The sequence below is a fragment of the Lathamus discolor genome, chromosome 12, assembly GCF_037157495.1.
Source record: "Lathamus discolor isolate bLatDis1 chromosome 12, bLatDis1.hap1, whole genome shotgun sequence".
NCBI lineage: Eukaryota > Metazoa > Chordata > Aves > Psittaciformes > Psittacidae > Lathamus > Lathamus discolor.
Window position 1 is genome coordinate 6,452,296 of NC_088895.1, and position 13,169 is coordinate 6,465,464.

Sequence of the window (13,169 nt, forward strand, 5' to 3'; positions counted from 1 at the left end):
GGGGCCGGGAGGGGCGGGGCCCGGCCTGCCCCAACCCCATCGCTCCACGCCCGGAACACTTGTGAGGCGGAACGGGGGCTGCGGCAATCGGAGCGCGGCCGGCGGGGTTATGCGGGCGCACCGCTGGCGCTGCGGCGGAGCCATGCTGGCGGCGGCCCGCGGGCTCTGCGGGGCCCGGCTCAGGTAGGGCTGCGGAGGTCGCGGTGCCCCGGGGGCAGGCCCGGCGGAGCGGCCCTTGCTCGGGTCGTGCACTGCCCTGCACTGCCCTCCCGGGGCCGGCCCTGCAGACGGTGCGCGGGCACCGGGCCCGGCTCTTGTTCTGGGGCGGTCCGCCGGGGCGTGAGGAACGGCATCGGTCCTCCGGATGTGAACGGCGGGGACGCTGCCGCTAAAGTCGCACCTCAGAGGCCGGTACCGGGGCTTAAGAACAGGATCGCTCTGACGATGAAGACTGTTCCTGCCTCACCTGCGGGGCCCTGCGGCTCACCCCACTGACAGCCCACATGCTGGGTGTAGTTTACCCACGGAGGAGTGTGAGGGTATCATCTCCGGGCACACACTGTATACTGTCATGAATTAAGTAGCCAAGATGATTCAAAACCCAGTGTTGTGATTCATATATATATAAAATATAACTGTACACAACTAATATTAACTATATATAACTAATGTATTCATTATAACTAATGAATGGCTCTTGTGCAGAATCAATGGCATCACAGTCAGCTTCTCTTCATGCTTTATGTCCCATTTCCTTCCTCAGTTCCTGGCTGCCCCAGGCAGTTCCATCCCGAGGGAGTCACTGGCAGAGTTCAGTGCTGGCGTTCAGGGCGTCTCTCCCCATGAGGTGAGTGTAGCTTCCATGGAGTTATATGGAGGTGTTTTCATCCATAAGGAAATGCAGAGTTCTGAAACTCCAAATTAACTTTTAACTGTAGGTGTTTGCTTTTAAGTCACTGTATGTAACACTTGTTCAGGACTGTCGGCCTCCTGAAAATTTAATGGTAACCTGTGCAACTACCGCTTGATGCATGTGTGCATTTGCTTCCTCAGCCACAGAACATGGTTTGAGATACTCAGATTTATGCTATGCTCCTCTGAGCACCAATGCAAATGAAAGACTTGAACGGAAAATACTGTACTATGAAGTGTTGTACTGGACCACCAGCATTTGTGTACAGTCTGCATTTTGGTATCTGTTTTATTCTGATGCAGCTAGACTTAAAATACTCGTGTTGTTTGGCACCATCAGAGAGGCCGTTTCGCGCCACAGCAGCTGTTTGTTCAGTCTGCAAGGCAGGAATGAACAAGTCCAGAGGAGGCCACAAGGATGATCAGGGGTTGGAGCACCTCCCATATGAAGACAGGCTGAGAAAGTTGGGGCTGTTCAGCCTGGAGAAGAGAAGGCTGTGTGGGGACCTCATAGCAGCCTTCCAGTATCTGAAGGGGGCCTATAGGGATGCTGCAGAGGGACTCTTCATTAGGGACTGTAGTGACAGGACATGGGGTAATGGGTTAAAACTTAAACAGGGGAAGTTTAGATTGGATATAAGGAAGAAATTCTTTCCTGTTAGGGTGGTGAGGCACTGGAATGGGTTGCCCAAGGAAGTGGTGAATGCTCCATCCCTGGTGGTGTTCAAGGCTGTTTTGGACAAAACCTTGGATGCCGTGGTTTAGTGTGAGGTGTCCCTGTCCATGGCAGGGGGGTTGGAACTGCATGATCTTAAGGTCCTTTCCAACCCTAACTATTCTATGATTCTATGATACCTCACCCCAGGCCCACTGTAAGGGTTTAGTCTGTGTTTGCGGAGTGTGCCGCATGTTACCTTGGGAATACTGGATTTGCATGAAGAAGTACAACAGCAGAGTAACATCTGCAGCCTGAATTTGGTTCCAAGTGTGGAAATTTTAGAAGGATGTGTGAAACCACTCACCCTCCTCTTTAACACAGGAGGACAGGAATACTTGCAGATAAACCTGTTACCCGCTCTGCTGCACCTGAACAACAATTCCAGTTCGATTTTTGTGGCACTTCCTCACGTCATTCTGATGTTAAGCACAAAGTTGGAGGTTGCTTTTCTCAGGCAGGCACAGAGCTCCCTGCAGCAAATCTCACAGGACATGCTACGTCACCTGGAAAACTGCATTACTTGAGTAAAGCTCAGGGCAGGAACCTCACTGGAGACCAAATTAAGCAATAGGAAGGAACAGTCCTTAGAAAAGCAAAGTGGAGGTGAAAGCTGCTGGTGTGTAATTAAAGGACAAAATACCTGCTTTCATTGACACTCATTATTTCCCTTGTAGAGCACAACCAAAGAAGAAGAAGAAGGTGGATGTGAAGAGAGAGCAAGCACAGAAGGATCGTATGAAAAAGAGGATTAAAAAGTTAGAAAAAACTGCCCCAGAATTGATTCCAATTGAGGATTTTATAACACCAGTGAAGTACTCAGATAGCAAAAGGTCAGTCTTTCACTGTGTGCTTGCATGCGTGGTAGAAAAACTTATTCTCTCCCTGCAAAACAGGAACCTAGCGCCAGCCTTGGGACAAAACCTTGTCCACTTCCATCAAGACAAAAACATGGAAAATAAAATTTATCTGCTTCCACTGCTAGAAGTAGTGGAAATCAAACAGTAACATGAATTTCCTGTTAGACCGACGGGAAAACCTCACAGGCAGACGCTGTATGAAGGAAATGTACTCTCTGGCTTTGGTGGGGTTTTGTGTTGGTGGTGGGTTTTGTTGGTTTGTTGTTTGCTCCGATTTGCTCTTTGGGGTGCAGGCTATTTTTATGACAGCGTTGTTTTACTTTGCATCAGGGTGCGAAGTCTTCCTGACCTGTCACCTGAGGAGACTGAAAGAAGAGCTTTACTTCTGAAAAAGTGGTGTTTGTTTAAGCAGAAACAAGATAACGCAGAAAAGAAAGCAATTCAGAGCATGGTAGAAGCTCAGCAAGAGGCACTAAAGGAACTGCGCCTTGAGTCAGAGGAGTTGTATCAAGCAGCAATCAGGCGAGATGAGGGGCTTTTCCCCTTTGAGAGAGATGGACCCAGTTACACCCCACCGCTCCCTGGCTACGATCCTCCTGAAGGAAAATGCGTTGATATCACCAAAGTGTATACGCAGTGATGGAGGAGTTTGTAGCTCATCTGGCATGAGCTACTTGGCTGATGCAGGAGGAAAGAATGGAGTAAGGATGAACTACTCCTGTAGGTTAAAATACTGTAGGTGTGAGACTGCAAAAAATATGTATTAATGAAGTATCTATTTGGCTGGGTTTTTTTAAACAGCGATCTCAGTAGTAAGATGCCGAACAGAGCTACACTGCCTTATACTTGTGCCATGCTACAACAAGACAAATGGTATTTCACAGTGTTTTATCTTTCTGGCCTTCTCTTGTCCCTCCATGCAGCATTTCTTTGTTCTGTATAAACCATTACTTGGAAGATTCCCATGCTACGAGTAAAGAATGTCACAGTCATCATATTAGGATCTGTACTAGAAGGGAGTTAACAGCTGATTGTTTACTGCCTTTCTTTTCAGACCTCAGTGAAATGCTTTTGCATCTAAGAGGGAAAGCATGGTGACAAGGTCAAAAGTGAGGTGTTTCTTTTTTCTCTTTAATATCGCCATAAAACAATTAAGTTTCTAAGGGCTTGCCCTAAACCAAAACAGATTCTCTCCATCCATTTAAACCTTCATTTTTGTAGTAAGCTTGAGTATTGCAATCAACACACACCCATTAGAGAGCAATTCCACAAAGGGGCAGGGTCGCAGTTTCATCCCACCGGGTAAGAAACTCTCAACCCATAACAGTCACAAACCCAGGAAGGATCTTTCAGATGCCAGTGGCTGTGTTTGTCCTGAACTGGCAGGGAGGAGCCCCTGCTTGGTTTTATTTGCCCATCTGGCACCTTGTTCCCCAAGTGCACAACACTGGCTGCGAGGGGATGAGGTGCTGGCCTAGCAAGAGGAGCTAGATCATGTATGCACTGATGTGGGAGTTGCCTGCCAAGGTGCTGAGATGAAAACCTAAAGCATGAGACAGCAGTAAGAGACCAGAATGAAATTAAGCACCTCAGTTCTCCCCTTAATCAGTAGAGGGTGTTTAAGTGAACTCTGTTTTTCAATGAGCACTGCCAGGGCAGAGCTACAGTTACATCATTTCAACATGACATGGAAGAAAAGGAAAATACCCAGCATAATTGTGCATTGTGTATTGCATTACTGACCAACCACAGCAAAGCAGTCTCACTAATTCGGTTTGTCTTGGTCAAGTGGAAGGTACCAGTCAGGGGGTGGGCTCTTCCTGAGTGTCCACACTGGAGCATACTTCTGGTTTTCCATGACTCGAGCTCTTTCACTCTTGCACAAAGCTTCCTGAGGTACAAGACAAAAACATTACCACTACAGTGGTGGATGTTCCAGTATCACACAGCTTATTTCTTGCTGTGACTATCTGAGATAAAACAAGGACCTGAAATTTATCATACTTAAACAGACGTGCCAAATACTATCTAAGCAGGCCAGGATGCAAACTTTTAACTACATCACATTTACATTTTGTCTCTGACTCCTCCATCACGAAGAAAACTGCCAGTTACGTGCTACCATCCCTGCCAGAAGTTGTTCGATGGAGCTGAACAGCTGAGTTATGCTGCAGCCTGTGCTGAAGGGCTCCTGTCCCCCAGTGTTCATGGGGCTGTAGCGAGGAGCATTTCTGGATGCCCCAGGAATACTTTTTGCCCGTAACAAGGCAACTTCCGTTATTAGGAAGGGAACGTTGGAATAACTGAAGAGCTTTCACGGAAGTCTGACACGGCTCCCGCGGGATGCTATAGCCCATTTTACCCGCCTCCACCCCAACCGGACACCCGCTTTTCCAGCCCCTCCCCGTTCTGGCCGCCGGCACCCCCCGCCGCAGGCGGCTCCGGAGTTGCTCTTCACCGGCACCTGCCTACAGAGCCCGGGCGGGACAGCGACCGCCGCTACCGGCTGCCGCTCGGTGCGGGCCGTACCTGCGCGGCGGCGGCGCGGCCCTTCTCCCAGGCGCGGCAGGCCTCGTAGTCCTCCCGCCAGCGGTCGCAGGTCGGCAGCTCTCCGTGCGCGTAGTAGTGGTGGAAGGCGTGCCGCAGCCCGCGGCAGTGCTTCCACTCCCACCAGTAGTCCTCGCACGACCGCGGCGGCTGCGGGCGGACAAGAGAGCGCGCTGAGCCCGGCTGCCGGCCCGTCCTGCCACCCTCAGCCCCGCCGCCCCGCTCACCCTCCAGGTCCCGCCGTCCGCCATACTGTCCCCACCCGCGGGCCAAGGCCCAGCCACCAATCCCCGCCGCGCTTTGCACGGAGATCCTCGAGTCCGGCCAATGGCGACGGGCGACACAACCCGGCAACCCCCTTCTCCCCGCCCCAAGGGCCCGCGAACCAATGGCTGGCCGCTGGGCAGGGCTCCCGGCACGCCACGTGACCCCCACTCCCCCGCCTCCGCGCAGCCCGCTCGCTGTCCCGGGAATCAGCACACGGGACGCGCGGTGGTCACCGGAGAACCTTTACTCGCCCCTCCGGACGGAGCTCACGGCCTGCACCCGGCTCAGGAGCGACACGCAGGCGCCGAAAGGCTGCCCGGGGCATTCCGGCATTACCCAGCACCAGGCAGCAAAGCTGGGTCTCGCCGCTCACTACATGTGCCACGAGATCGCTACAGTACGTTATTTATCTGAACTATCAAAAAGGCATGTTATTAATTATAAATATAAAAAGCAGTTACAGGGAGATTGCTTAGAATGATTTATAACCCAACACCTGAAGCTAAGATCAAAGAGTCCCTGCACAAAAGTCCTAAACACCAAAGTTATCCGCTTTGGTTTACACCACACCGAAAAGCTTACCTGAAATTGTGGCAAAATACATACAGAGGGAGGAAAATACCAAGCAGAGACTGACGTGAGTCCATCGCTGCTCAGGATGCAGAAGGGGAGGATACAGTCTAAGAACAGGCCTTATAGTAAGGTAGAGCTTGGTTTTACCTCTCAGGTTTATCTGAGGTCTACTTCTCCCTCCTTACAACACATACAAAACATTCCTTCAGAATTCCTAGAACTTACTTTCAACTTAATTTCCAACTGAAAATTAAGACAGTCCAACAACTCCAGTTTTAAACATGAAACCAAACCAGTAAAAGTGTTCCTGTGTGCAAAATGACCTCTCCTCTCAACTGCAGTAACTAAGATCCAATATGCTGCAATTGTTTTATATTCCTCCTAACTGACTAAAGGTACCACAACTTAGGGTTTTCTTCCCTTTTTGCGCAGGGACTGGCCTTCTCCTGAAAAGGCAATAAACCGGCTTCCAGATTCATCCTGTAAAAAGAGAGGAGGGAAAAAGGTTGTTACTTCTTTGCTCACTGCTTGTGCATGATATAAGCTGAACAATCATTAGAAAGAACATTCCCTCAGAGCAGCAACTGATTGTGGACGTTTCACATCCTTAATCTACTTAATAACCACTTCCTCCCTCAAGCATTTCAGGGACCTTTCAGTCAACTGAAACTGGCCTGGCTTATTAAGCTTATATCAGGCCAGTATTTTTACATCAGTAAGCAAGGATATTGGAGGTTGCTTTCACCTAACTCAAACTACTCTTTAAGAGGAATGTCCAATGAAGAATCAGATATGGAGAGAGGAACCACAAACTTGGGCAGCAGTTCTGGTGTTCTAGTTCTGTGCAAATTGGGAAAGATACAACTTGATTTACCTCTTCGACTTTCTTAACTAGCGGACGTGAGTTTCTAATGAATGTGATCCTACCAATCTTGAAGTCATAGTTGGGAATTCCTCTGGAAAAGAAGCATAGAAAAGTTATGGAAGAAGTTTTTTACCTTCCATCCAACTCAACACAGTGAGACCTATTCTATGTCTTTCAATATTGTACCAACACTGCTGCAAATTTTCATTACTAAGTAATCCTATAGTTAAACCACTGAATTACTTCCTGAAGGTAGGCACACATTGCATGAAGTAAATGATCAGATACTGTAGCAGCCTGGCTCTGGGCATGTGTCCATGTAGCCTGTGGTTTCCAAAGGGCCACAGACATGTTTTCCACAAGGGTTCAAGTTTCATTGTGACAAGTATAAGTGACAGAACACCACAGAAACCATGTATCTGCACACTTTCACCAAGTCTGAATTTTTAAATGTCCTTGTAGGAAATAACACACAAAATCCCACCCCACAACAAATGCACTCATGGCTTGGCTTTGGTTCTCAAAGAAGATTCCACTCTGCCACATTTCACGTGAGTACACCAGCAGGGTTCTGTGCATCACTTGTTCCAGCCCAGTCCAGACCTGCTGCCTCTCCCTATTTGTCTTCCATATAACCTGAGGTTTAGCAACATTAATTTAGGATCTGCATCTTAAGTGGCCAGGGACCTCACAGTCAGTCTAAAATATTAGGTTATTTTCTAAATGCAAACTTAGGATGAAAATAGCTTGTTTACATTGCAGGAGCAGGAAATAAAATAAACTCCACTCAAACAGTGATCCCAGATATACCTTCGAATGTCTCCTGGCTTAATCGGTGATGGACTGGGCTCAACTCCTTTCTTCTTGCCATCCAGCCTGTTCCCAGAACCAGAAAATGCCTGCATATACAGAATGAGTTTTTAATTTAACCGTATCTTGTATTTGAACACTGCACAGGAATACTGTATTCGGCAAAATCTTACTATAACTTTTATTGAATTACTTGTTTCAGCGTGTTTCTTCTTGGTACATATAAGCTGATGGACTGTGACTGGAGGAGTATGTTTCAGTCTCCCATTCAAAAACTGCCATTTAAGGACAGGAAGTCATACTGTTACTGGCTGTAACACCCGCAGATAGTTGCCAATTAAATAAGCACCTCTTAAGAACAGGTACTACTGTTTTGCAGTTGTTTGGAACAACTTTCCCTCACCATTCTACAACATTCATAAAGTAGCAGAAACAGGGGACTTACACGAAATCCTACGTCACTCACATATCCACTGTGGTCTGCTTCAACATCCTGCGAGGGAAAAGCAAATTAGTTCATTGTTCATGTTGTGATATGCAGAATACACAGAAACAGTTCCACGTATTTCTGACCAAACAAAACTTCACAACAATCCCTTTCCAAAACAACGCTTAGTAGACAACCATCTCCTAAGTAACACAAGCAAAAGCATCTGGTAAGTAAACCTTAGCCTTAATTTTTTCAGGAAGAAAAAAAATGTTGTTGCACACTGCCCCATCACAAGCAGAGTTGACTTCTAGGGAATACATTTTTGAAGAACAGAAGCTTAACCTACTGTGGTCTCTTCATGCTGTGCAGTTCTTTCCGGTTCTTTGTACCCCAAAGGAGCATCAAAATCCACCTATTTACACAAGAAGCATGAAAATAAGTATGACTGGTATTTTTCTTTTAAGCATAATCTTTATACTGCTATTCCTCAAAATTCCACAAACTATCACTCAATTTGATCTAGAAAGAACTGAGGTTTGTTTGCCCAACATTCTAACTCAGAACTAAAAAAGACTAAGCCTCTTAGGAATGGATCTTAGCATGTAATTGAAACAGTGCAGTAACATAGCACCATACAACATCATCGGAGTTTGAATCAAGACAAGGCTATTAAATAAAACACGTTGAAGCTAAACATTAAATTCTAAGCACTACAGTCACCTGATGGTACACAAAGTGCAGCTCCAGACCACAGCTGTGGTTACAAAGATATATGGGGTACTGTCAAATGAGTCATCTTCCCTGTCCCATCTAATATTACCTTTCCTACAGCATCAGAGGTGCTCAGTGTACAGTGCTATCACTGAACATGATGCCCTCTCCTTCTGGGGGGGGGGACACAGTAAAAGCAGACTTTCCACATCAGCTTTAACTTACATTCATATCACATTCTATGATGGACACAGCTTTATCTGGTTTGGTCTCCATTACCCGAAGCTCATAGATCTGAAACAGTAATGAGTATTTTAAGACTGCACATGAAACAGCTCAATTTATACACAAGAAAACCCTATCTAAACCTTTCCCTTCAGACAGCTTCCAGAAAATGGAAGCGAGTGCTCTTTAGGTTGAGGACTGAATAATGCAGGGTCTCTACAGAACTTAAAGAATTTTCAGCTTAGAAGACTGCTATATGCTGGAGCTAAAGAAATTACTTTTTGTTGTAACTTACTACACTTTTACTGTACCTTAATTTGCATTCCTAGAAGCAAATTATGAATTTACAATACATGTAAGGGACAGACTTCAAAACTATCAACAGCACAAATATTTGTTTTCTTGTGAATCAAAATCCAGTCTAAAGAGCAGCTCAGGAGAAGACTTAACTGACTGTTTTTTCCTCCAACAGAAAACTGACTGCAAAATCTACCATCTGGGATCGCTTCTCACAAACACGGCACAGCTCTGTTGATTGTTTTAGCACCACCATCCAACAACAGAGCTTAGACTACAATTCCAAGTGATCACATGTGCTGCCAAAATTACTCAACTATAAAATCTATTCGCAAGATGTACTCATGTGGTCACAGTCTACTGAAATACAGTGTGCTTTTTTACATGGAACAGAACTCGTTTCCTCAAATTGATGCATCCAAACAAAATTTGCATGGACTGGTGCTGTATACTGTACCTTTTCATTGTAGTTGATGGCAATAACATCTCCAGTAGTTAGACAAGCAAAATTCCTCAATGCATTTTCTAATCTTTGAAGTATGTTAAGATGAAACATCTGTTTTCAATGCAACATTAAAGCCTCAATCTATACAAGTCTCATCCTTTATCTCTCAAATGTCGTTTAAAAGTCATCAGTACTGTAGATAGCCTTTTAGTAAACATTAGGCTGCATAAGTTCTTCTAAAGGGACATGCAGACTCATTGGACTTCAAGCCAAGATTCGCGATTCTTCATTCTAGGTACACTTTGTGCCAGCAGTTGGCAGCATTTCTCTACATAAGCCAGCCATTCTTTTTTGGTTTCAGAAGGAGCTGCAGTAGTTACCCACTACTAGAAGAGTATAAGCCACGCCTGAAAAGCTAGCTCTGCTTCATCATTCAAATTTGGGAAAAAACTTCTGTCCCCTGCTCCATAACTGAATAGGAAGGATACACAGCTTTGGGATTGGTGATGTCAAGAAAATCCGGACTCTGTGGCTGAAATTTTGAGTAAGTAGCAACTTGAAGATTAACACTCTCCACTTGCACCAGGCCTCCCTCTTCCAGAAGCAAGTTTTGCATCATCTGTAAGTGTGAAAACAAAGACACAAACCACTATTAACATGACTGATCTTTTTAATGCTCTTTCCATGCATATACCCATTTTTGCTGGGGCTACCATCTTCCTGGAAATGCACCAATTTACCACAGTTTAATTTCAGGGAGAACAGTCAGGTGCATCTTAAAAAGCTGTCTGCTTTGCTGGTTTAGTTAAACTCTCATGGAGGGAAACCCGAGCTGTGACTGAAAGCTGTTGTAGGAATATGACTAGCAAAGACACTTTCAGGAAACATTCTGCCTCTTGAATATTAAACTGGCAACTCACTAATCCTACTCTTCGAGTTTTGACAGTTCAGCCTGAGACAACTCACCCAGTGTGGAAGGTAACATATGCCCTCATCAGCCACAAATTCAAGCACTCCACAGTGCGTCATTCGGTCTGAGTTTTTATTGGTCAGCTTGAACAGCATTGGGTAAGTGATATTAAGTCGGCCTGGTGAGAAAGAAGAAAACAATTTTATTTGCTAAGAGCCACTGAAGCTCTTTCTGAAGCTTTTGGAGACTGAATATTGGCAAGAGAATGGGCCAGACTGCAGGAGAGTATTCCCCTCATGCCATTATCCCAGTTGCTCACTATATATCCAGGAGAGAATGCAGATACACAAATACTGTATCACCATCACACTTAGAGCTTTAAATGCCTCTCCACATTTCCCCAAGCTCAGAGACAATCAGACAGCAGGTATTAGCAGAGGGATCTGTTACTATTATGTCCTTGTGCTATCATCAGGTAGCTCCTACCTAATGATTTTTAAGAGGCCCTGCCTATTTTAAAATTAAAACCTCAGTAAACATTTCTCAAAGAAATTCTATTAAGGCTAAAACTTGGGGTGGGGGAACCTTAGTTAAAAGGGCAAATAAAGACCATTTATATCGATGATTCAGTTAGCTTTTTTCCCCCTTTTCAAAGTTAACTGTAATTTATTTTGCCTTAAATTTTGTTTGCTCCAGACAACAACATCCAGAACCAGCAGGTTGAGATTAAGAATTTACTAGATTAACTGTAACCATTATACTGAGTATGCTATTATTAAAAATTGATTCATGCCTCAGGTAGTCCAATACTTCAAATGTCTGTACTTGAAGACAGACAAGCCCCATTAATTCTGACACACAAAATACTTCTGAAACACCTATTTTGAACTAATTACTCTTATATTCTCTACCTAAGTCAGACTTAATTAAAATACTGTGGTATTTTCTTACACATTTGGTCATGTTTCTAATGTTGTTATTCCAGAATAAAATATTCACTTACTGAGTTGATCCAAAGCCGACGGTGGCATTATTACTGCAAAAATGAATAAGAATGTAAGATTAGGAAAAGTATGTCTTTAAAAAGAGTATATAATATACAATTTTATCAGTTCTTTCTCTAAAATATCCTAAGAAAAGGAGATTCAAAAATCTCCTGCAAATTAATTTCTGAGCCAAAGATTTCAGTAGAATCAGTCATGACAAATACATCTGCTGGCATGGAGAGTTCAGAATTTAATAAATAAAAGTGAAAGGGAAGACAAGTTTTTACAATACCCAGTACTAAAGAAAACATTTCCTAAATGCAGTTTTATTTACTTGGGCTTATAGATCCTCTTAAGTCCATGCCAAGTCAAAACAACACAGGATTAGTCTGACAGCTTGAAAATTAACTTGGCCAATCTATTATTTTTGTTCCAGCTAAGTACAACGTAGGGGGACGAAGTCTTTGATGAGAAATTTCTGTGGCTTATAATGGGCCCAAGATTTTAACGAGAGGCTTTAAAAGAGAAGAATATCTTCCTCTAATGCTCATAAACCCAGACTCACTTGGTAAGTTTCGTTAATCAGAGAGTAATGAGAAAAAGGATGAACCCCCCCCCCCCCGCCTTCTTCCTTTAAAGCCCCACCCAGGGCGCTCTCCTAGCTCCAGCCACAATGCCAACAGCACATCTCCGTGCCTCTCAACAACGTTCCTGGAGTTTTGACCAAAAGCTGTATTACTTGACATTATTCACAAACACTCTTCCAACAGGTTATTAGTCAAAATAAAACATGCACATACTCTTCCCGCCTTTCTCCACATCTGACCTGTCATTAGGTCCAGCAAGCATGGATACTGAGAAGCAGCGGTATTGGGTTGAGAAGCGGTTCTGGAAAACCCGAGGGATGGGGTGATCGAACATATTAAAGGAGAACTGGAGGGAAAAACACAGAAAGAGAAGGCCGCATTAACAGGTATCAACAGCGCACTGAAGCGCTGCAGCGCTCACTGCCGCGTCCTGAAGTTTAGCTAGAACTACGTTAAGAGACGTACGGTGCCTCTCCTGCCACAGAGCCCGCGGAAGGGCCGTGCGCCCGGCGCTGCGCGGGGACACAAAATGGAGTCAGCGCACTCGGCCTGCCCGGGCTGCCCAACGCACCCCGCACACGGGCGGCGATTCGCGGCACAGACACCGACACTCGCCCGCCCTCAGCCTAGCGCTCGTTAGCTTCGAAAACGGCCTCCGCGGGTGGGCAGCCAGCGAAGGAACGCGGGGCCCAGCCGCCCGCCCGCCCGCCGTGACTCGGCACTTCCCCCGGCCGCTCCCCGAGCCTCACCATGGCGGCGGCGCTGAGGCGCGGAGCGGCAACGCTCGAGCTCCCCGCAAGAACCGGAGGACAAAACGCAGGCCGGGCGCTGCCTCCCCCCGGTGCTGACGGGGCTCCGCCCGCCACCGTGAGCCCTGCCCCGCCGCGCTGCCCCTCCCAGCGTGCCGAGCGGTGCCCGCCCCCTCGGGCAGCCATTCCGTGTGAGGGCGGAAGAAGGGACGGCGCTCCCGTCAGTGGAGCCATCGTGGAGGGGTTTTGGGTCGCGGCCCTTTCTCAGCCCCCCGGAGTT

The 13,169-nt window shown here is 46.2% G+C and overlaps 3 protein-coding genes across 4 annotated transcripts; 1 reads left to right on the forward strand and 2 right to left on the reverse strand.

Annotated features, from left to right (window-relative positions):
- The first annotated feature begins 75 nt into the window (after positions 1 to 75).
- MRPL40 (mitochondrial ribosomal protein L40) lies at positions 76 to 3,482 on the forward strand. Its single transcript, XM_065692135.1, has 4 exons — positions 76 to 183; positions 764 to 847; positions 2,305 to 2,460; positions 2,818 to 3,482. The coding sequence occupies exons 1-4, from the start codon at positions 110 to 112 to the stop codon at positions 3,125 to 3,127; spliced, it is 624 nt and encodes a 207-aa protein (XP_065548207.1). The 5' UTR covers positions 76 to 109; the 3' UTR covers positions 3,128 to 3,482.
- A 718-nt stretch (positions 3,483 to 4,200) lies between these two features.
- C12H22orf39 (chromosome 12 C22orf39 homolog) lies at positions 4,201 to 5,371 on the reverse strand. The gene is made up of 3 exons (XM_065692136.1): positions 5,262 to 5,371; positions 5,017 to 5,184; positions 4,201 to 4,378 (listed from the first exon to the last, which is right to left on the reverse strand). Exons 1-3 carry the CDS (start codon positions 5,283 to 5,285, stop codon positions 4,253 to 4,255), a joined length of 318 nt encoding a protein of 105 aa, XP_065548208.1. The 5' UTR covers positions 5,286 to 5,371; the 3' UTR covers positions 4,201 to 4,252.
- Positions 5,372 to 5,527: 156 nt separating this feature from the next.
- On the reverse strand, positions 5,528 to 13,046 carry UFD1 (ubiquitin recognition factor in ER associated degradation 1). 2 transcript variants are annotated; one of them, XM_065692133.1, is made up of 12 exons: positions 12,890 to 13,046; positions 12,354 to 12,486; positions 11,571 to 11,603; positions 10,624 to 10,745; positions 10,146 to 10,276; positions 9,670 to 9,742; positions 8,916 to 8,984; positions 8,326 to 8,391; positions 7,995 to 8,042; positions 7,550 to 7,638; positions 6,749 to 6,830; positions 5,528 to 6,354 (listed from the first exon to the last, which is right to left on the reverse strand). In XM_065692133.1, exons 1-12 carry the CDS (start codon positions 12,890 to 12,892, stop codon positions 6,280 to 6,282), a joined length of 924 nt encoding a protein of 307 aa, XP_065548205.1. In that variant the 5' UTR covers positions 12,893 to 13,046; the 3' UTR covers positions 5,528 to 6,279. The 2 variants fall into 2 exon arrangements, with proteins under 2 accessions (XP_065548205.1, XP_065548206.1); XM_065692134.1 differs by lacking the exon at positions 12,890 to 13,046 and having other exon boundaries at positions 12,380 to 12,463.
- Between the last annotated feature and the right edge of the window lie 123 nt (positions 13,047 to 13,169).